Source organism: Mesoplodon mirus (genome assembly GCF_964341445.2).
Source record: "Mesoplodon mirus genome assembly, chromosome: 19".
In the NCBI taxonomy this organism is placed as follows: Eukaryota; Metazoa; Chordata; class Mammalia; order Artiodactyla; family Ziphiidae; genus Mesoplodon; species Mesoplodon mirus.
This window is the reverse complement of record NC_138995.1, coordinates 55,920,733-55,942,894: the sequence shown is the minus strand read 5'-3', so window position 1 is coordinate 55,942,894 and position 22,162 is coordinate 55,920,733. Positions and strand designations below refer to the sequence as shown.

The following is a 22,162-nucleotide window of genomic DNA, read 5'->3' as shown; positions in this document are numbered from 1 at the left end:
GATAGCAGATGAACAAGGTAAGCAAAATCTGCTTTGAATTTATATTCGATTGGGACAGTCAGAAAATCTACCAAGGAGACAGAGGAATTTGATCATTTCAGATTGTAGAAGGTGCTATAAAGGAACTGGCAAATCAGAGCAATGTCCCCTGGGGAGAGAGAGTACAGGGCTGGCAGAAGTACTTTTGCTGGTCAGGGAATGTCTCCTTTGCGGAAAGGACTCTGGAGCTGAGACCTGGATGATAACGAGGGGGGGGGTGCGTATGGAGACCTGGGACGGGGGCTTTTAGGCAGAGAGAACCACAATTCCAAAGTCAAGCCCAGGGTCACCCCCTTAGGGCTCCAATCCCAGCCCCTGGGCCCAGCAGAACCTTCCTTCATGTCTTTACCCTAGAGCAGGGAACGCAAGAGAGAGCTTCGGGCTCACATCCAGCATGGGGTGTCTCCGGGGGTACCCAGGATGGTGTTGTCACCTTGGGAGGTGTGAAGAGCAAGTGCGCGGGGTGGTGGTGGTGGTGGTGCCAATTCCGGCCTGGGGTTGGGGGCTGAGGGTGGGGACCTGACTGCGGCCTTGTCCTTCTTCCCAGCCCAACCACAGCCTGGCCTAAAAGGGCAGACAGATAACAAGTCCTTCCCGCCCCTGGCCCCAGAGAGGGAGGGGTTTCCTGACAGGAAATTGACCTCCTCTAACCCCCACCTCCTCAGATCCAAGCTCTCCGCAGTCCTGGCTGAAGTAGCCTCAGGACAGGACAGCAGCACGGACAGAGGGACACTGACAAGGAGGTGAGTCTGTGGGAGGAGGGGGCAGGATTCACACGCCCCTGGGGCCCTCTGAATTGGGGGCTGGACCAGAATTTGGGAGAACGTGTGCCCTGAAGCCAGGAGAGGCTGGGGGCAAAGAGAAACTGTAGGGCCTGACCTCGGGAGGGTGCCAACCAGCAAGAGGGTGGTGGGAGGAGATGGGGGAGGGTGGTGGCAGGAGATGGGGGAGGGTGCAGGGAAGACTTTGGGGACTCTGACGATCTAGGTTGCCAGGGAGTCATGGAGAGCTTGGAACCGCCAAGGGAGAAGAGAGACAAGATGTCATTGGGTCGGAAGCTCTCGGAGTTCAGGTGGGAAGGCTGAGGCCAGAGAGGGATGAGCACCCTGCTCCATCCCCAGGAGGTGGGGTCTTGGCGATGGAGCCCGAACAAGGGTTGGGATGCAGATGGGATGAGGTTGGGAATGAAGATGCGGATGAGCCTGAAACAGGCTGGGCTCGTGACAGAATTGTTTGGGGGCAAGGTCTGGATTGCGGTTGTATTGGACACAATTTGTAAGGGCAGTTCCCTGATACAGACACAGGGCTGGAGGTGATGACTTCTGCAAACAGGTCGGCTGGCCGGCAGAGGGTTTGGGACTTTGGGGAAAAGGCTGGCAGTGAGGAAGAGGAGGAGGAGCCCAAAGAGGGAAGCTCTGGTGGCCAAGACATCCTGCAGGAGCTGGGAGGCTGGGGGCTTGAGGGATGCCTCGGAAGTGAGTCAGGGGCCGGGCACTGGGAGGCAGACGAGGGGGCTGGAGGGGGCAGGATGTCAGTTTGCAGAGGTGGGTGTTGGAGCCAGGAAGGGGAAAGACGTCGGGGCCAGTTTTGGGAAAATGTTGCAGCCAGGTCTGAGGATGTTGGAAATGGTTTGAGGGGGATCCAGTTTAGGGGTGGATATGGGAGCCAGGGAGGGAATGTCAAATCTAGCATGGGTGAAAAAAAATCCAGTTTGGGTCATGTTGACTTCAGTTGGAGGGAAATTGGAGGCCCCTGTTTTGAGGGGGGAGGTGGACTTTTTTTTGGGGGGGGATGATGGAGCCATTCTGGGGATTAGGCATGTGGAGGCCAGTTTGGAAGATGAAAGACAGAGAAATCAGTGTGTGAATAGTGTGTGTATGGGGAGGGGGGCTGGTATCGATTGCCCACAGCCATGGGGGTTCCAGGCAAGGGTTGCCATGGTGACTGCCTCCCTGGGGGATCGGGGACCATGGAGACTGGAGAGAGGTTGGGACAGTGTTTCTAGAAACAGGAGGCTTGAGAAACAATGGCTAAGGTGTAGAGGGTGAAGTCAGGGAGGGAAGAAGGGGCGCCCCCACCAGGAAAGGAGTTGCTCTTGCCCATGGCTCAGCTCACTCAGGGCCCCTGCAGCATCAGCCTTCCTCCCAGGCCCCCCCCCACCCCGTGCACTCCTACACCCACTGCCCCATCTTGACCCTGTCCCTAACCTGCTCAGAACCTGTCCCGGTTCAAAACAACCTATGTGTCCAGCCATAGGAGGATGTGCGAATATCTGATCCTTAACACGGATTGGTCATAGTCGTACGGTGGAATAGTGTGCAGCGCTTGATTAGTGCCACAGAGACAGGCATAGAAAATCTCACATGTAAAATGTGAGGGGAAAAAAGCAAGATGCAGGGGATACCTGTAATATGACAGTATTTATGGAGAGCTTGAAACCACGTAAAACAATATATTATTTCTGGATACCGGTCTGGGGAGGCAGGCACAGGGTCAAAGTCTGCTTGGACAGCTTTCCTTGGGAGAGGGCTAGAGTGGGCGGGATCAGGGAAGGGCTTGGGGGGCTTCAGTGCATTTGCAACGCTTGATTCTTAGTTCCCAGACCAGGGATTGAACCCTCACCCTTGGCAGTGAAAGTGCAGAGTCCTAACTACTGGACCGCCAGGGAATTCCTGCAATGCTTGATTCTTAAAACAAAACAAAAAAGAACCCAAAAGAGCAAATGCTTGCATTAGATGCAGCTACTAGGATCGTAAGCACAGGGGTGTTTATTAAATTTATTTTCTATACTTTTCTGAACATTTGGAATCTTTCATCATTTTCAAAAGTGCCCCTTCTATGGTTCCCAGCGCCCTCAGGAGAAAGTCCAAGCCCTTCCTTAATGGTTTTCAAGGCCCTGCATGGCCTGCTCCTTGCTGAGCTCTCCGTTTTGACTTATCATTCCTCCTCTCCCACAAGGAATGAAGTCCTTGTCTCCTTCCTTTGTTTCCTGTTTAGCACCCACTCATTACCAGAGTGCCTGCCCCAGGAGCTGGGGACACAGTGGTGACCCAGACAGCCCGCCCCTGCCCTCTTGGGGCTCACAGCCCAGTGGAGGACACAGACCCATTCCCAGACAGTGATGACCCAGAGTGGGAGTTTCAAGGGGGGTGCACCTGACTCAGCCTGGGCATCTGGGAAGAGGCAACACTGGGGCTGGGTCCTGAAGCCTGAATGGAACATGGAGAACAGGCCTCCATGTATAAACAGGTGCTGGAACCCAGAGGAGCCTGAGGTAAGGAGGAGAAGGTGGGGTGGTGCTGACGAGGTGTACAGCTGGCAAGCAGGGGGGCCTGAATTTCACCTCGAGGGCATGGGGGAGCCATGGAGGGTTAAGAGAAGGGGGAGGGGGCAGGTCTGAGCCTTAACAAGGTCCTCCAAGGTAGACTGGAGAACTAGAGGCTGGAGGTCAGGGAGGGGGCTGCAGCAGGGAAGCAGGAGGGGCTTGGACTGGGGCAGCGGCCATGAAGAGGTAGGAGGCGGATTTAGGAGAAGGAAAGGGCAGGACTCGGGAAGCTTCGAGCTCCATGAGGGCAGGGACTGGGTCTGCCTTGGCCACTGCTGTGTCCTCAGGGCCTGCTCAGGGCTGGGCCCATGTAAATACCTAATCAGTTTGTGTGTGTGTGCACGAGTGTGCGTGTGTGTGCATGCACGTGTGTGTATGGGGATGTGTGTACGGGGATGTGTGTGGAAAAATCTACATAACAAAATTTACCATACTAACCATTTTAAAGTATACAGTTCAGTGGCACCTAGTACATTCACAATGTTGTCAACCATCGCCACTAATTCCAGAACGTCTTCATTCCTCTAAAAGGAAACCCTGTACCAGTTAAGTGGTCACAGCCCAGTCCCCCTCTCCCAGTCACTGGAAACAACTAATCTTCTGTCTCTATGCATTTGTCTATTCTGGATATTTCCCAGTAAAATGTTTGTTGGAGGAATCAATGGGGTAGGGTAGAGGAGACAGGGGTACTGACTGGACAGGGGAGACGAAGCAGGTGGCCAACTGTGTGAACAGGACACCTGGGTAGACGGAGGGGTGGGGCCTGGGTCCCCATGCAGTCTCTGCCCTTCGCTGGCTGTGCCACCATGGGAAAGAGCCTTCTCCTCTCTGAGCCTGTTTCCTCATGGAGTAGAAGGGTGCACTAAGATGATGAACACCCCTGGGCAGGAGTAAGGTAGGGGAAGGGCCTGGACGCTGATGCTCAGGGGAGAGAACCCTGGTTCTGGAATCTGACAGGCCTGGGTTTGAAACCCGACTTTGTCCCCGAATCACTGTGGGACCTTAGGCAAACACTTGTGCTCTTCTGAGCCTCAGTTTCCTCATCTGCAAAATGGGCATAGTGACATTACTCTCTTCATGAGACTGTGCAGACTCAAGGGATAAGTAAGTGCTCAGACCAGTGCTTGGCACACATGCCCCAAAGTGCTGGGTACACAGAGGCATTGTCATCAACACCACCGATGGTCCATTATTTTTTCCCCAGGTCCCTGCCTGTCAAAATGCCCATCCTGAAGAGTCTAGGGGTGGCAGACTCTAAGATGTCCCGGGCGGGGACACTGCCCCTGAGGTCCTCTCGGAACCCCTTTGAGGAAGCTTCAGGGCTAGAAGAAGAGGAGGCTGGGGAACTGGAGACCCTGCCCAATGGAACATCATGTCGCCGCCGTGCCACCCTGGAGAAGCTGGCAGGCCTGGCCCCCTTCCGGCTGGGCAGAACCCCTGGCCGGCGGGCGGGCAGCCCTGGGGATGGGCAGCCTCGCTCTTTCCTAGGCCGTGTGCTGACGCCGGGGATCCGCAGGAGCTCAGCAGATTTTGGCCTCCTGGCCAGGCTTCAGGGGACCCGAGCCCAGGCCGATGAGGAGGCGACTGGGGAGGCTGCCCGGAGACTGGCCTTCCTGAGACTGGGGCGTGGGCCCAAGCCCCGGCGGGCGTCACTGGCTGAGAGAGTGGTGCCCGCAGGCGAGGCGGCTCCCGAGCCCCCGCCCAAGGTCCCGGAGCCCCCAAAGATAAAGGAGCCGCTGTCAGGTGAGTCGGGAGTCCTGGCCCAGACGTGGGAGAATCACAGTGTCTCCACCCGTGACCCCATCTCCATTCACATCTCCAGCTTCCATCTGCCCACCTCCACGGACATGGCCAGCCCGTCCCTGCTGCGGTCCTAATCTCCATCACCAAGCTCCTGCTTCAGCACCATCTCCACCCCCAGCCCAATCTGTCCCTCTCTCCATCTGCCTTCAACCTTGTCCCCTTGTCCAACAACCACCAAATGACCAACTTCGGTCTCATCTCCTCCAATCCCCTCCCTGTCCCCAGTTTCAACCCTCTCTCCGTTACTATCCTCAAATTCAACCTCAATCCCATCTCCTTTCAAAACTGCCTCTTCCAGCTTCTGGTGCTTTGCTGGCAATCTCGGGCGTTCCTCGCCTTGTAACTGCATCCCTCCCACCTTCCATCCACACATGGCCTTCTCTCTGTCTTCACATCATCTTCTCCTCTATGCATGTCTATCTGGGTGTCCAAGTTCCCCTTCTTCTAAGGACACCAGTCATAATGGATCAGGGCCCACCCTATGACCTCTTTTTAACTTGCTTCCCTCTGTAAATGACCTATTTCCAAATAAGATCCCATTCTGAGGTACTGGGGGTTAGGACTTCACATATCTCTTCTTCTTGGGGTGGGGGACAAACACAGTTCAACTCATAACACCACCCCTGTTGTATCCTCAACCCCAATACTACCCCAAACCCCAATGTCTTCCTCAATGCCTTTTTGGTTTCCAGCCATACTTATTCCAACCCCATCAGCCATCGCCACCTGAGGCACATCCGCATGCTTATTCCCAATCCATCCCTTTCGCCAAATGCCACCTTTAACCTCATTGCTACGCCCGACACCATGACAAGCGCCAACTGGTCCCGTCCCACGCCATAGCTCATTCCTCTACTCTCATCCCATCCTCAATCCCAGCCCTGTGTGCAACTTCAACCCTTTCCCCTCTTCAGTCTCACTCCCACCCCCCAACCCCAGGTCCATCTCAGCGTCCCCCTTCAACCCCATGCACCTCCCCAACTTCCTCATTCAGTCCTAGTCGCACTCCCAGCCCCCATTTTCAACCTGAACCCCAAACTCAACCTCTTAATCCCATCTCCACACCCAGCCCGAGTCTCAATCCTAACCCCCCCATTTCCAACCTCCAACTTCAACTGTCCACATTCCTAACCCCAGCTCACGTCCAGACTTCTTCAAACTCACCTCCATCTCTACCTTCTTTCCATCCTCAACTTTCACCTAAACTCATCTCCAAGCCCATCCCTATCCCAAACTCCAGATGACATTCTCAACTCCTTTCCCATCTCCCTCTTCAGATTTCAGCCCCAACCTCACCCTAACCCTCAACGCCCTCATCCCAGCCTCCACCTTCATCCCCATCCTCTTCTCCAGCCCCAGCCCTGCCCAGTCCCCACCTTCCTTCAACCCTGTCCCCTACCCTGCCTCTATCCCCCCGCCCCCATCCCCACTCCTACCCTCCCCCATGGACAGCCCTTGCTGCCCCATCACTGGAGAGCCCTTCCTTCAACCTGATGCCCTCCACATCCTGCGCCAGAAGCTATTTCAGCCCCTGCTCCCTAGGGACTGGGAGGGCACCACAGGGAGGTGAGAAGGGAGTGACTCAAGCCCCCGCCTTCTGGAAACGGATGGGCAGAAATAGCACTGGCCAGGAAATAGTTTCTCTGCCAGGGAGGAAGTGGAGGGGACTGGAGGTGTTGGGGGTAACCCTGGGCCACTGGGACCCTCTGCCTTCACTCAGAGGCCTCCCGTGCCCATGACTCCCCTCTCCTGGGGGAGTGTGAAATCATCAGAGAGCCAGGTCACCCCTATAGTTGTCCCCGCCCCCGAAAGACCCATCTCTGGCCTTCATACCCTCTTCCCACCTCCATGCCCCCCAGCCTGCCCCCCAGTCCACTAGGCTCTCTCCATCCCTCTCCCCCTTACCTGGCTCCCACTGTCCTCCCTTGGCCACCCCACTTCCTCTGATGCCTTTTTTTGACCCTTATGCCCTTTTTCTTTTTCTTTTTTTCTTTTTATTAGTTTCTGCTTTATAACAAAGTGAATCAGTCATACATATACATCTGTTCCCACATCCCTTCCCTCATGCATCTCCCTCCCTCCCACCCTCCCCATCCCACCCCTCCAGGCGGTCACAAAGCACCGAGCTGATCTCCCTTTGCTCTGCGGCTGCTTCCCACTATCTATCTACCTTACGTTTGGTAGTGTATATATGTCCATGCCTCTCTTTCGCTTTGTCACAGCTTACCCTTCCCCCTATGCCCTTTTTCTATCCTACCCGCCCTCAACTCCCCTAACTCCTCCCCACATCCTCACCTACCCCGATAGATACTCTCTTCCTAGCCCTGACCCCTTACCCCAGGCCCTAACCCTTTCCTTCTTCCTCATTCCCCTAACCCCACTTCCTCTGACTCCTCCTCTCATCCTACCCTCTTCCTAATCAGACACCCTTGCATCTTTTTTTTTTTTTTTTTTTTTTCTTTTTGCGGTATGCGGGCCTCTCACTGTGTGGCCTCTCCCGTTGAGGAGCACAGGCTCCGGACGTGCAGGCTCAGTGGCCATGGCTCACGGGCCCAGCCACTCCTCGGCATGTGGGATCCTCCCGGACCAGGGCACGAATCCGTGTCCCCTGCATCGGCAGGCGGACTCTCAACCACTGCGCCACCAGGGAAGCCCCCTTTCATCTTTTGACCTCCTTCTTATATCCAGACTCCTTCTCCCATCGCCAAACCCCCTCTTCCCTTCCCTAACCCCCTCCTGTCCCCTCCCCCTTGTCCTGGCTCTCCCCCTTGCTCCCTCCTCCCTCTCCTCCCCCTCCCTTCTCCTAGGCCCCTCACCTGACAGCCTTCTCTCTTCCCCTTCTCCCGAAATGCCCCCACATCCCTCTCTGCCCCCCACCTCTCCCCCTCCCCCGACCCTCTTCCCCTCGCCCCCTACCCGTTTCCCTTCTTCCCCCCCTCCGCCCGGTTTCCCAGCCCCTGATCTCCCGCTTTGCGCCCACAGTGCTGGAGATCCTGAGCTTGATCCAGCAGCGCGAGCTCGCGCGGGCCGACGAGCACATCTTGGAGCTGGAGGCCGAAGAGATGGCGTCGTCGGGGGGCGGCGCGCCCGGGCCGCCCAAGGCCGAGGGCGCGGGCGGGGGCCGCCGGGCCCGGGACGTGGCTCTGCTGTATGAGGCCCTGCAGCGCGAGCTGTGGGCGCTGGTGCGCGAGACGCTGGCGGGCCCCGGGCCGGGCGCAGGCGCCGGGGCGGGCGCCGTGGCGCAGCTAGGTCAGGTGCTGGTGCAGGAGGAGGCGGCGGACGGGCGCCGGGGACCCGAGGCGGCCCGCAAGCTGCGCGCCCGCTGGGCGGAGGCGGTGGCGCGTGCGGCCCGGGAGCGCCTGGAGGCGGCGGCGCCAGGGGCGCCCGGGGGCCTGGCCGGGCAGCTGGAGGCGCTGCGGGGGCGGCTGCTGGAGGATATGGGCGTGGTGCGGGGCCGCCTGGCGCCCTCCTACCCCGCCGGCCTGGGCGCCTTCGGCGTCTACCTGCGCGGCTACCACGGCGCGCTGGCCGAGTGGATCGGGGCCGCCGCCCGCCGGAGGCTGCCGCTGGCCGACCGCTACGCACTGCTGCACTGGCACAACCAGGTGTACCCCAGGTGAGCGGGGGCCTAGGGATCGGCTGCCCCAAGGTCGCGTAGAACCGTCGCTTCCCCCCATTCCCTCCAGCCCCGGCCCCTTCAGAACCTAAGGACTCTCCTGGACCTATATTCCTAGAACCTTAATATCGTTGACCCTTCCAGGCTCAGCACTGGTGACATTTACAGCCCGAGAATCTTAGCGCTCTCCACGCTTCCCGCGCTAGAACCTCAGCAACAGGGATCCTTCTGATCCTAGAACCTTACCACCCGCCATCCTTCCGGTCCTAGAATCTTAGCATTGTTGACCCTTCCAATCCAAGAATCTTTAGAATCATCAACACGTACACTCTTAGAATCTTAGCACTGCCCGCCCTTCCAGTCCTAGGAACTTAACACCAATGACCCTTCTCATCCTAAAATCTTGGCACTGTTGACCCTTGGAATTCTAGAACCCTTACACTGCTTTCGCCTTAGACCCTAGGGCACAAGCGCTGACTCTTCCAATCTTAGAACTTTAGAACTGATGACAGTTTCAATCCTAGAACGTTAGCGCCAACAAGCCTTCGAATCCTAAATTTTAGCTTCATCCCCCCTTTGGATCCTAGAACTCTGACACTTGTCGGTCCTTCCAGTTTTAGGATGGTAGCACTTTTGGTCCCTTGAACTCTATAATCTTAGCATCAAGAACCTGAGTACCATTGACCCTCCCAGTCCTAGAATCCTATAACCATCGAGCCTTTGGATCTTAAAACATTTCCATTCTTGTGGCTGGGAGATGGAGTACGGTGATCAGCTACGACTGGGTCCCTACAGGCTCCAGGGAAAAGGGAGTTAGCCACACCCAAACCACACATTGGAGGGTGAGGGAGTGGGTGGTCCCTCATGGACATCAGGTTGCTGTCACCAGAAAAATGGGAAGGCCACAGCTACCAACACTGACCTGTCCAGATCCCATTGGGGAATATATGTTCATGACACTCACATGCCATCCGTGAGAGATGGAGGCAGAATAGAGAGCCTGGAATGGTGAGACATAAGTTAAGTCTGATTTGCAGGGAGATGGGGCTTCTGGCTGAGAGGATGCCATGAGCAAAGGCCTGGTGTGTGCAGGGGTGGTGGGGAGGTGTGGGGAGAGTGAAGGCACGGCACAGGCCAGGGCATGCAAGAGGGTAGAGGCTGGGAGTGAGGGCTGGAGCAGCGAGGCCTCCAAGGCTAGGTGATGACGTAGGGACTAGGGGCGGAGGTGGAAGGGAGCTTCTGTCTGGTGAAGTTCTGGCGGGTGAGACCTTGCGTGCCAGGTCACAGAGCCTGGACTTGACTCCTACGAGTCTTGCCCGGACACCATCCATCAGGGAGCTGACTCAGGGAATTGGAGCCAGGGGAGCAACAATTCCAGAGACTTCCTTTGAGGGATGAGCAAAGCTGGCCCCAAGAGAGGAAGGGAGAGGCCCAGGTCACAAACACACAGGCTGTGAAGGGATGGAGGTGGGGAGGGGTTCAGCTGCCCAGCCCCACCTCTCACAGACCCCCCCACCCTGTTTCTTACCCCCACCCCCAGAGAGGTCCTAGGTCTGGTGGACATGGTTGCCCTGGAAAATGGGGAGCTGGATCCCCTTCTGTCCCCTGGCACCCTTCGTGGCTTGGAAGATGAATGTGTCACAGACGTTAAGGTACCTGGAACTTGGCTTTGCTGATTAGGGAGCCAGAGGCGCTCTGCAGAGGGGGGCAGGGTTCGCACTGAACTTGGGGGCCTCTCTCCGCCCCCTTTCCCTATCTCCATCTCCCCTTGCCCTTTGTGGACTTCTGAGTTCCGTCCAAAAGACATAGAAATGTAAGCCCATACTGATCACTTCTGTCTTACGTTCAGTGTATCCAATGCACCCGGCTGGGCGTGGAGACACTCAGTAAAGGTTCAATACATTCAGACACTTCAAATCTTACAGCAAGAGAGAGTCAGTCACAGAACCTCAGCTCGCAGACTCAAAGACTCACAGAAGGAGGGCATCAAAGCATCTCTGCATATAAGCAGGGCTGATAGTAAAGACAGTTAATAACTGGCCGGGCACAGGCACCGCTGAGCAGAACGGCCCAAGCTGTAAACAGCCATCCCAGCCACAGGAGTGTTTCCGGTCTAAAAGCCAGTCCTGCCCCAGCCACAGAAATCAGTATCTTTGCAACTTGAGAGCTTTGAATCTCAGGACCGAACAAGTCTACATTCTCAGACTCACTGAATTGAAGACAACATAGGACCAGAGAATCAAGAGATGTGTAAACCTTAGAATCCTAGACACTTGGAATTCTTGAATCACAGAATTTGGAAATCGTGAAAGAATCGTCTTGCAGACCTGAGAGCAGAGTCTTAGAATCATCAGATAATGAGAGAATAAGCCCTTAAACCCTCTGGCTATTAGATGGAGGAGGCTTAAAACCACAGACTCAATATCAAGTGCCAAATTGTAGACTTAGGAATGGAAGGGGCTGGGGAAGTTTTCTGGTCCAGGCTCTCTCCCCAGCGTTACCTTGATGAGCTCACAGGTAGAATCCAGAGCTGCCGGGGGCTAAGGGGCGGGACGGCGGGGAAGAGCGGGGAATCCTGGTGTGAGAAAGGGAGGGAGACGCTCCCAGGGACTCTGACTCCTGCCTCTGCCCCCACTTCCCCACTCCAGGCTCAGACACGGGCAGCCCTGCTTCGAGTGCTGCAGGAGGACGCGGGGCACTGGGCAGGTGCGGAGGACCAGTCCAGCAGCCTGGCACAGGATGTGTGTGAGGTAGGGGGCGGGGAAGAGGAAGGAGAATCAGCTGGATGGTGACCAGTGGGAAAGTGGGACCTCGCCTCCTCATCACTTCTCATCCCCCTGGACCACGCAGCTGCTGGAAGAGCACACAGAGCGAGCGCCCCGCATCAGCCAGGAGTTTGGGGAGCGGATGGCCCACTGCTGCTTGGGGGGGCTGGCAGAATTCCTGCAGAGGTATGGAGGGCTGGGGGGAAGGGCGCAGGGCTGGGGTGGCGCCGGGGCATCTGGACCCGGGAGCCAGCAGAGAGAGGAGAGCTGAAAGTGAATCAAGTCAGCATGGGCAGGGGCGCCTCTGTGGGGATCACAGGCTTTGCTGGGCTGAGTGCCCAGCCAGGGACCCTTATCCAGCGGTGCTCCATCTGTCTACCATCCTCCCTTTCTCCTCCCACCAGCTTCCAGCAGCGCGTGGAACGATTCCATGAGAACCCAGGAGTCCGGGAGCTGCTACCCGACACCTATATTAGCAGGACCATCTCCCTGGTCAATTGTGGGCCCCCCCTGAGGTGAGAGCACCCCCCACAGTGTGTGGGTGAGAAGGCCAGTCCTGGGTGACAAGCTGACCTGGGGTGCCTGGATCCTGGGTGGGGATCGCAGAGCTAGCCCCGAGAGGCATATCCAGGGGACCTTAGAAGCATAAAACCTGGGAGTCCTAGAAAGAACCGTAGCATCACAGAGCACTAGAATTATAGAGTAATCAGAACCTGGGAGTGTTAGAATTACAGGAACCTAGAAGCCAGACTCTAGGGATTACATTTTTATCTTATAATACTTTCCTTGTATAGTTGATTTAGCATGTTGTGTTGATTTCTGCTGTACAGCAAAGTGATTGAGTTATATTACTTTACCTTTTTATTAACTTATTTTTAATTGAGTTTTTAAAATTGGGAATGCATTCAAGATACAAGAAGGCACACAGTGAAAAGCCTCCCTCCCCCCCTCCTTCTCTCCAGTTACTGCTAATGCCTCACATATCTTTCCAGGGGTATTTGATACATTTACCAGTAAATATGTGTAAATAAGTATATATATGCATAGACACACTTCATGCATATGCATAGATATCCATGCATATGCATATTTCATAATATACAAGTAAATCTATTACTATGTGCATACATATTATTCCTTTTCCTTTTAAAAAAAACACAAATGGTAGAATATCGAACACACTCTGTCCTTTTCCACTTAACACCTTGGAGATCTTTCTGTTAGCGCCTCAAGAGTTCCCACCAGCTTCTTTTATATCTCTTATAGCTGAACTGTCTTCCACCGCTTGGATGTGCTGTCATTCATTTAATCTGTCCCCAGTGGATGGACAGCTGCCTCCACTCTTTTGTAGAGAAAAACCTGGCACATCTGTCAACTCCCACAAGTGTGGGGACCAGGGATACATTCTCAGAAGGGAATCTGCTGGGATGTGGGCAGAAAGTGCCCAGTTGCCCTCCAGACCAAGTTATTCTCCTTTCAGTGATGGAGAGGGTCCTCAACTGTTCCAATGACAGAAAATGAGAAGGGTCGGATTTTAGAATTGCAGTCCTGTAGAAGCACAGACTTTTAGGATGGAAGCATCCCCACTCTCACCCAGAAAGCAGCGAGACACACAGACCCCTTCCTCCCCACTCCATCCCCCAGACTCCCAGCCATTCCACAGAGACCCCCCCAACCCCCAACCCTCCAGACATCCCCTGATATTTCTCAGCCCCCAGGCCCCCCCAGGCCCCCCCAGAGCCCCTGACTTCCCCCAGCTCCCCATCTGACCTGTCGCCCCTGTGCCCCACAAAATAGGGTCCGTCTAATGGGAGGCAGGTCCAGGCAGTTGGGCTGAGATGTTGAGGCTCCTTGACTTTTGGCTCCACTGATCCCCACAGGGCTCTGGCAGAGCGCCTGGCTCGGGTGGGACCCCCTGAGAGTGAGCCGGCCCGGGAAGCAGCAGCCAGCGCCCTGGACCGAGTGACCCGACTCTGCCACCGCATCCTGACCGACCTGCTGTTCCAGGAGCTGCAGGTGAGAGAGGCAGTGGGCTGAGTGGGGCTGGGGCAGGACAGGGGAGTGCCCCCACCCAATCCTGCAGTTCCTTTCAGCCCATGACTCAGTGTTTGGGAAGCAGAGGGGGTGTGTGGGGGGGTGATGGCCATGTCTGGCCCGTTTAGGGGGACGGGGGGGGCACAGGAAGGAAGAGGTGGGAGGATATGGTCAGGGGGAGGATAGAGAGCGATCAGCACGAAGGGGCCTAGGGGACTGGGTGGAACCCCTCCTCACTGAGGTCCTCCAAATCCCTGCCCAGCCTCTCCTAGACCCTAGGGCCTCATTCACTCATCCCGGGGTCCTGCACATGCCCAGAGGGGACTGGGTTCAGAGGTGGGTGAGAACGGGGTGAGAAGCTGGTGGGAGTACCCGGGAATGGAACTGAGAGGTGTGCGTGCCCCTGGTTGTAATTTGTGCTCAATCCACATTGTACGTCGGGTTGTGTCCCACCTCTGCTTAGAACCCTCCATGGCTCCCAGCTAACTTAGGGCAAAAGCCAAAGTCCTCCCTGTGGCCCCCGAGGCCCACATGGTCTGCCCTTTCCCTCTCTGACCTCATCCCCTCCCACTTTCCTCCTTGCCCCTCGCTTCTCCTTAACGTGTCAGACACATTCCAACCTCAGTACCTTTGCACCTGTTCCCTCTGCCTGGACTACTCTTCCCTCAATAGCCACAAAGCTCCCTCTCTCACCTCTTTCAAGTTTTGACTCAAATGCTACCTTCTTAGAAGGACCTCCCCTGACTGCCCTATTTAAAATAGAAGCCCCTGAGATTCCCACATGCCCCCCCCCGCTACTCTATTTGTCTCCAAAGCACTTATCACCACCTGCCATGCTATATCCTTTGCTTTTTTATTTTTATTTTTTTCCAATCTGTCTCCTCCCATTGGAATGTCAGCTTCTCAAGGGCAAGGATTTGTTGGAATGTTTCTAAAATAACTTTTCTATTATGGAAAATTTCAAACATACACAAAAGTAGGCAGAATGACAGAATGACCTCTTGTGGACCAACTCCAGCAAGTATCAACTCCACCTCTCCCCCCACCTCTCCTGCCCACTGGATTCTTTTCAAGCACATCTTTGGCATCCTATCATCATCCGTCAACACTTTAGCCTGTATCTCCAAAAGATAAGGAACCCAGCCTTTTTAAACAAATGTAACCGCAATGCCATTTTCCTACCTAACAAATGGAACAATCAGTCCTTAATATTATCAAATATCAGATCAGAATTCAGAGGCCCCCAAGTGTTTATAAGTATCAGGCGCTTGGAGTTTTGTTTATCTCCCTTTGTGCTGTGTCCCCAAGCGTTCTCTAATGTATCCCCAGTGATCCACCCAGGGCTGGGCCACAGGAAGGGTTCAGAGAGTGTTTGTTGAATGACTAAATGGACAAGCACGGGAATGAAAGTAAGCGAGTGTTGGGGGGAAGGGGGTACAGTCTTTGTTCCAGGCCTGGCTGTACTGCTTCCAGGTAGGGGGACTTAGGCAAATGGCTTTCCTCTTGGGGGTCTATGTTTGCTCAACTGGAAAATGGGCCCAGGAATTCCAGGCGTCTCAGATGGCTGTGAGGAAGCAATGGGCTTGTGGCCATAAAGTACTTAGCTTGGGTCCTGGCCCTCGGGTATTGGCCATTAGGGAACTTCATAAATGTACAGAGTTTATAGCAACAGCAACACGTCCTGAGCTGAGTGCTGTACCAAGAGCGTCAGCTCATTTGATTCACACCTGCTTTCCAACAAAAGCCCACAGGCCTCATTTTTGGAGGTTCAGAAAATTGGGCTACCATGGGATGAGAAAGCAGGAAGGGGGTGCTGGGCTGAGTGGGATAGGAACCTGCTTCAGACCCCCATGGACACCAACCCCAGAGGTGTCCCGGCACCTCATGCTCCCAAGTATCCATCCGACGGCAGCACCTCCCCCTTGCTCCTCCCAGCCTCCATCTGAGGGACAGACCCACTGCCCATCCCACCTCCAGGATCCAGATGCCTCCCTCCCCTCCCCCCACTGGTGGCCACTTACTACATCCTATGAATCTACCACCTGCATTCTCCTTTCCCCCTCCTCATCCCTTCTCACCCCTTCCCCTCCTTCCAGACCCCCCATTTCTGCCTCAGTCTTGCCCCCTCCCAGCCATCTCGGTGAAGCACAAAGCTGACCCTCTCCCTCTTCTGCTTAGAACCTGCCATGGATCCCCAGTGCCCTCAAGAGAAATCTGGGGCTCCTCCCAAGCCCAGGAGGCCTGTGTGCTCTGCTCGGTTCACCTGACCAGCCCCATCTCTTCACTGGGCAGTCATACAGGCCCCCCATCCCCCTGATTAGAAGGGTCCAAGCTTGGTTTAAAGCTCTGCTCTCTCTGCCTTGAAGTTCTTAATACTTTTTGAACAAAGGGTCTCCCATTTTCATTTTTGCACTGGGCCCGTGAATTATACAGATGGTCTTGCCAGCCACACTGACCTTCTTTCCGGTCCTCTGACCCGCAAGCCCATCTGAAATCTGAACCTTCTTCACACTGGCTTTCCCCTCGGATTGAGCCACTCCCTCTCCCACCATTCACTTGGCTAACAGTGACCATCTTCCTGGCCTCAACTCTGGTGCCCTCTCCTCCAGGAAGCCCTCCTTGACTCTCTATGCTGACTCAGGCTGGGCTTCCTAAACCCCTGGGCTCCCTCTTTCCAGCCGTGGCCACTCCGAGTGGTCACTGTCTGGGGAACGGGTCTGTCTCCTCTTCTGGAGCAAAGCCCCAGGAGGGCAGGGCTGGACTGTCTCCGCACTGCTGTGTCCCCAGCACGGCGCAGCCCTGGTTCAGCTCGGAGCAGCGTTTGGGAACAAATGTTGAATTGATCTATGAAGAAAGAGGGCGGAAGGGAGGCGAACTGTGACCCTCTGCCCACTCTGTCCCACCCAGCCGCACTTCGGCAAGCTGATGCGCAGGAAGTGGCTGAGCAGCTCGGAGGCCCTGGATGGCATCGTGGGCACGCTGGGCGCTAAGGCCCTGGCACTGCGCAGGATGCAAGATGAACCTTACCAGGTGCATCTGCTTGTGCGGGGGAGGGACGCAGGGTGGAACCCGGGGCCGGTGGGTGGGAGGGTGGGAGAGCGGAGCTAGAGCGCTCAAAGGGGAGAGACCCCTTCTAGGTGGGGAGAAGCTCTCTCAGGGCGAGATAGGTGGCGCTCTACCTGGGGTCTGCGCGGAGGGTGCCTGCGGATACCGGGGTGTAGCGCGGGATGCTGGCGGGGTTGGGGCCTCTGGATGGCGGAGCTCAGGAGAAAGCGGAGAGGGCTGGGATGGGGCACCCTCTGGGGGCCGGTGGGGGAGAGTCCGTGAGCTGATTGTGGGGGCAGGACAGGGGTCACCCACTGGGAGCCGGGAGGGCCGCCGGCGGCTGGGGGTGGGCAGGGGTTCCCGTTGGGTGTCCGGAGCGGGAGCGGGCGGGTAGGAAGCGGGGAGGGTGGGGTTACCGGCGGCTCACCTCCCCCCCCGCGTCTTCCCGGGTCCCCAGGAGCTGGTGGCCGAGCTGCACCGGCGGGCGCTGGTCGAGTACGTGCGGCCCCTGTTCCGCGGGCGCCTGCGCTGCGGCTCCGCGCGGACCCGCAGCCGCGTGGCCGGCAGGCTCCGGGAGGACGCGGCGCAGCTGCAGAGGCTGTTCCGACGGCTGGTCAGTGCGGCCCGGGGGTGGGGGGCTCCGAAACTACGGAAAACTTTGGCTTCCGGGAATCCCCAGACTCGATAGCCGGGGGCTTAGAATAAGACCCTCACCCAGTTTGCAGCCAATAGTAACACTCTGATCTTCGCCCTCTGAGGGTAAACATTGCCTTTCTAAATGAAAGAGAGCGCTCTGGGCGCAAATGAAGAGAAAAATGGTCCCTATGCCTTGTTGTGGGGATTAGATAAGTCCCATTAAAAGGGCTTAGGACCTAAACATTAGCTATTATTATGAGCACAGATAGTCGCTAAATGCAAGAGAAACTCAGAACCTTAGCGTTCCCAAATCCAAGCATTTAAAAATCAGCAAATCTTATTAGTACCCAGTTGTAATGAGCTGGACGGGAAGGGTCTCACTCAGCCGCTATTCCAGGAGTTTCTAACCTAGAGTCCTTGGAATTTTCTTTTTAATTTTGGGGGAGATAATTGTAGAGTCACATGCAGTTATAAGAAAGAATGCAGAGAGATCGCTGGCATACCTTATGCAGTTTCCCCCAATGGTAACATTTTGCAAATTTAGAATAGGTTTTGAGGGGTGTCCCCGAGCCCCAAATTATCTGTAAAACTGGGAGTAGGTTATATTATGGATTTTTCTTCAAATTTCCAAAGGTTCCAGATAACCTCTGACTGCAGTCTGCCCTCTGCCCGGTTTTACGGACCAGAAAACTGCCAGGCGAGGCGAGGCCTTGGGAGGCTGTGGTTTCGAGGGGGTGGGTGATGAGTGTGAGCCCGGGGTCTTCCCCTGCAGGAATCCCAGGCCTCGTGGCTGGACGCCGTGGTGCCCCGTCTGGCCGAAGTTCTGCATCTGGAAGACACGCCCAGCATCCAGATGGAGGTGGGGATGCTGGTGCGGGACTACCCAGACATCAGGTGAGATCCCCGCCCCCACGCCGGCTTGGTTCCTTTTTGCCCGCGCTGCCGCCAGGCCGAGGTCTCCCGGCGAGCCTTGGCATCCGTCCCTGCGTTTCCTGCCCCTTGGGCGAGGGAGGGAGGCGGCGAGCGTGTCTGACGGCCGTTTCCTGCTGGAACCAGGGCATTATTAATACGATTTCCCTCCTTCTCCTGCCGCCGCCGCCGCCGCTGCCGCCGCCGCCGCCACCAGGGCTCGCAAACAAACAAGCAGTCACAGGAAGCCCAGGGCAGGGGGGCGCGGGGCCGCCCGGCGGCAGGAAGGGCCGGCCCAGCTGGGGAGCCGCGGGGGACACGGGGACACGCACGGGCACACGGGCGCACACGCACTGGGACAGTGGCAGGCGCCGTTCAGATCCTGATGGACCATTTCCTTTCTCTGTGATCCTCTCTGAGCCCCAGTTTCCTCTTCTGATCCATGGGGACAATAATACTCTTTTCATAGGATTATTGGGGGCTGATTAATCATCATCCGTGGTCACAGCAGTAACAATACCAATTCCTCCTTATTGGGTTCTTATGTCAGACATAAGAAAGCATCTTACCCACTCTGTGAGTTATTTTATTTATTTATTTATTTTTTGTAGGCAGTATTTGAGTATTTTATTTTATTTTTTATTTTTGGCTGCAAGGCTGCAGCATGTAAGAGTTATTTTAGAATATAAGCTATTTGAGAAAATCTTTGCACGTCAAAGGCAGCACTGTTCTGAGTGCTTAGCACCATCCGATGTAGGCGGAAATTAAGTAGCTGACCCCAATGTCACAGCTGGCCAGCAGCGAAGTTGGGACTTGAGCCCAGGCAGCAGGCTCTAAAGCTGGTACACCTGACCACCACACAACACTGCCACTTTCATAAGGTGGTGGCAGTCCTGCGGTGCTAGTCGGGCAGACATTCTGTATGCAGAGAGACAATCCCCCAGGACCCAGGTGTAAGGCATCAGCTGGGTTGAGGTTGAGGACGTGGGGCTGAAGGTGAGGATTCTGGAACTGATTCAGGATGGGCGGTTCTGCTTCTGAGGTGTGGGGCTTATGTCCTTGGGAAAGCACAGAGCCCTGGAGTTGCATGGGGGCCAGGGTCCCCGCATTCCTGCTCGGTTGGGGTTTCTGAACTTGAATCTGAACTTGGATATGCAGCTGAGTTTGAGAGGTCTCAAGCTGGGCTGGGAGGAGGGGTTCCAAAGCTGAGTTTGGGGACTGTGTTTTGCATCTATGTTGAGCTGGAAGGTTCTTGAGCCCCATTTTGGATGAGTGTTTTGGAGCTGTGGGGATTCCAAACTTGGGATGCAGGAGGGTGAAGAGACTGAGCTGGGTTGAAGCGGGTGGTGAAGACCCCAGAACTCTGTTTGAAATGAAAGTTCTGGAAATGAATGTTGGGTGCAGGATCTTGAGTTGAAAGATGATGGTGGTTCTGGAGTTGAATTTTGGATCCGGGATCTGGAGCTGAGATTGGGGTGAAGGGACGGTTCCACTGTGTTGGATTTAGGGGCGAAGGTTGTGGAACAGAGTCAGTTTTTTTTTTTTTTTTTTTTTTGCGGTACGCGGGCCTCTCACTGTTGTAGCCTCTCCCGTTGCGGAGCACAGGCTCCGGACGCGCAGGCTCAGCGGCCATGGCTTACGGGCCCAGCCACTCCGCGGCACGTGGGATCTTCCCGGACCGGGGCACGAACCCGTGTCCCCTGTATCGGCAGGTGGACTCTCAACCACTGCGCCACCAGGGAAGCCCCAGAGTCAGTTTTGAGCACAAAGTTTCTGGTTGGAGTGAGTGTCCCCAAGGTGAATTTTAAGTTCTGGAGGAGAATTTTAGTTGAGAACAATTCCAGGAATGGGTTAGAGGTGAAGTGAGTGTTCCAAGGCCGAATTTGGATGAGGGTTCTGGAACAGCAGTGGTGAAGACTCCAGACCTGGGGTTGGGGTGAGGTGAGGGTTAGGATAGGGCTGTGGGTGAGCACTTCCGGGCTGGATCTGAGTGATGCTGTGGGGCTGTTTGAGATGAAAGTGAAGTTAAGGGTTGCTATAGAGTCCAGAGCTTAAACAGGTGCAAGGGTACCAGAATGGAAATTCAGGAGCTGTCTGAGCCAAGTTGGGGGTGAAGATGGAAAGCTATTTTAATCAGGAGCTGAGATGGGGCAAAAAGGAATATCCTTGTGCTGGGTTGGGAGGTGACAGTTCTGGAATCCATTGTGCGTAGGAGGATTTGGAAGTGTTTGGAAGGGAAGCTCTGGAGGGGGGCTGGTATGAAGGGGGGGATCTAGGGGGGCTGGTGGGAGGGCGTGATCTCGGGGGGACTGGTATGGAGGAGGAATCCAGAGGGAGCGAAGGGGCTCCAGAGCTAAGGCAGGTTCTGGAACAGACGGCCGGGTGGGGCCCACAGGTGGGCTGGGAGTGTATCTGGAGGACCCGGTGCACCTGTCCCCTCCTCTACCCCCAGGCGGAAGCACGTGGCAGCCCTCCTGGACATCCGTGGCCTGCACCACACAGTCGCCCGCCATGAGATCCTGGCGGTGGCCCGGGACTTCGAACTCTCTGAGGGGGGGAGCTTGTCGCCCCCCCGGGACCATGCCTTCTTTGCAGACATCCCTGTGCCCCGGCCGCCTTTCTGCCTCAGCCTCCCTCTCTTCCTGGGCCGCCTCTCCCTCTCCCAGCTGGCCTGCCTGCCCTGGCCTCGGCCTCCATCTCCGTCTCCATCGCGGCCCCGGGCCCAACACTGAGACTCTCCCGGCTCCACCTCAGTGCCCCCCATCTCTGCTGCTGACAGACCATCCTCCCGACTCCCTGTCTGGGGCCACAGACCCCTGGGCTGGCAAGATCATTAGTGGTCTCCTCACCTACCCCCAAACTCCCTGTACAGAAGAGAAAGCGGCCGGAAGGAGCAAGGACTTTCCCAAGGCCATGAAGCCCGTTCCCAGCACCACCTCCCCAGCCCAGTGAGTGGTGGGTGGTGTTTTGGAAGGCTCTACAGAAATATCCCAGGCCCCCCCTTTCCCCTCACCTCAAGGTCTGGCCTCAATCCAATGTATTAAGGAACGTACGATACTTACAATAAAGAGGTTTCTATTTAACACAAGGAAGGGCTGAGTCCCCAGTGTGTGGGGGGGAGGAAGGACCCGGGGCAGGGCCCAGGGCCAAGGGCTTCTCACACGCCCAAGGCCGGGCTAGGGTCCAACTCTTGGGCAGGGCAGTGGAGGCTGAGGCAGGCCCTGCAGTGCAGGAGCAGCCGGGCCGCCCTGTTTACACCAATTCCCAGAGGCTGCGTGACTCCACAGCAGGCCCTTGGCCTCTCTGAGCCAGCGTCCCTCGTTTTGTCAACCCCAAAGTGCCTTCTTTCCTGGGCCTAGTGGTTCCACCTTGGCAAGCCCCCACCCCCTCATCCTTAGCCGGGAAACTGTATCAAGAGAGGAAGGAGGTTGGGGGCAGGGCTGGCAGCATCCAGGGCGCCCTCCTGGGTTGACGCAGGAAAATGTCAGGGTGGGAAAAATTCCAGCCTCTCACCCCCAGCCCTGCCGGATCCTGGTCCCCACGGAGACCTTGAGGTCACCTCCTTTCTGACCCCTGCCCCTCCGGCCCAGTTGGACAGCCTGTGATGGATGCTTCCTGGCATGGCTTTTTTTTTTTTTTTCCTGCAAAGTCGGAAGGAGGAGGCAGCCAGGGGTCAGCGTGGAAGCTGTGGTTGGAACCTCACGCACATTTGAACTCACGTTTGAAGGTGGGGACTCGGGACTCTTGGAGCCCCAGGACTGTGTGATGCCGGATAGGAAGCTGACCCTCTCTGGGCTGTGGTTCCTGTCCCTCTCTGAGGAACTGCTTACTTAACCTCTTTGCCCAAGACAAGGTGAGATGCCCAGAGGATATATGCACCTCACTTGATGTCCTAAAATGACACTTTCAATGTTATTGATATACAAGAGAGAGGAGTTGAGGAATGGACATTTTGTACGTATTTAATTAAAGATGTATTCACCTTGGTTT

General features: G+C 56.0%; 1 protein-coding gene across 2 annotated transcripts; it reads left to right on the top strand.

Annotated features, from left to right (window-relative positions):
* Positions 1–761: 761 nt before the first annotated feature.
* On the top strand, positions 762–21,191 carry EXOC3L2 (exocyst complex component 3 like 2; the record flags this gene model as incomplete). Of its 2 annotated transcripts, none has more annotated exons than XM_082607657.1 (12): positions 762–782; positions 4,569–5,107; positions 8,150–8,783; positions 10,324–10,435; positions 11,432–11,533; positions 11,634–11,734; positions 11,953–12,063; positions 13,429–13,564; positions 16,490–16,612; positions 17,085–17,240; positions 18,036–18,157; positions 20,625–21,191. In XM_082607657.1, the coding sequence occupies 11 exons, from the start codon at positions 4,585–4,587 to the stop codon at positions 20,902–20,904; spliced, it is 2,400 nt and encodes a 799-aa protein (XP_082463783.1). In that variant the 3' UTR covers positions 20,905–21,191. The 2 variants fall into 2 exon arrangements, with proteins under 2 accessions (XP_082463783.1, XP_082463782.1); XM_082607656.1 differs by lacking the exon at positions 762–782 and adding an exon at positions 1,080–1,111.
* Between the last annotated feature and the right edge of the window lie 971 nt (positions 21,192–22,162).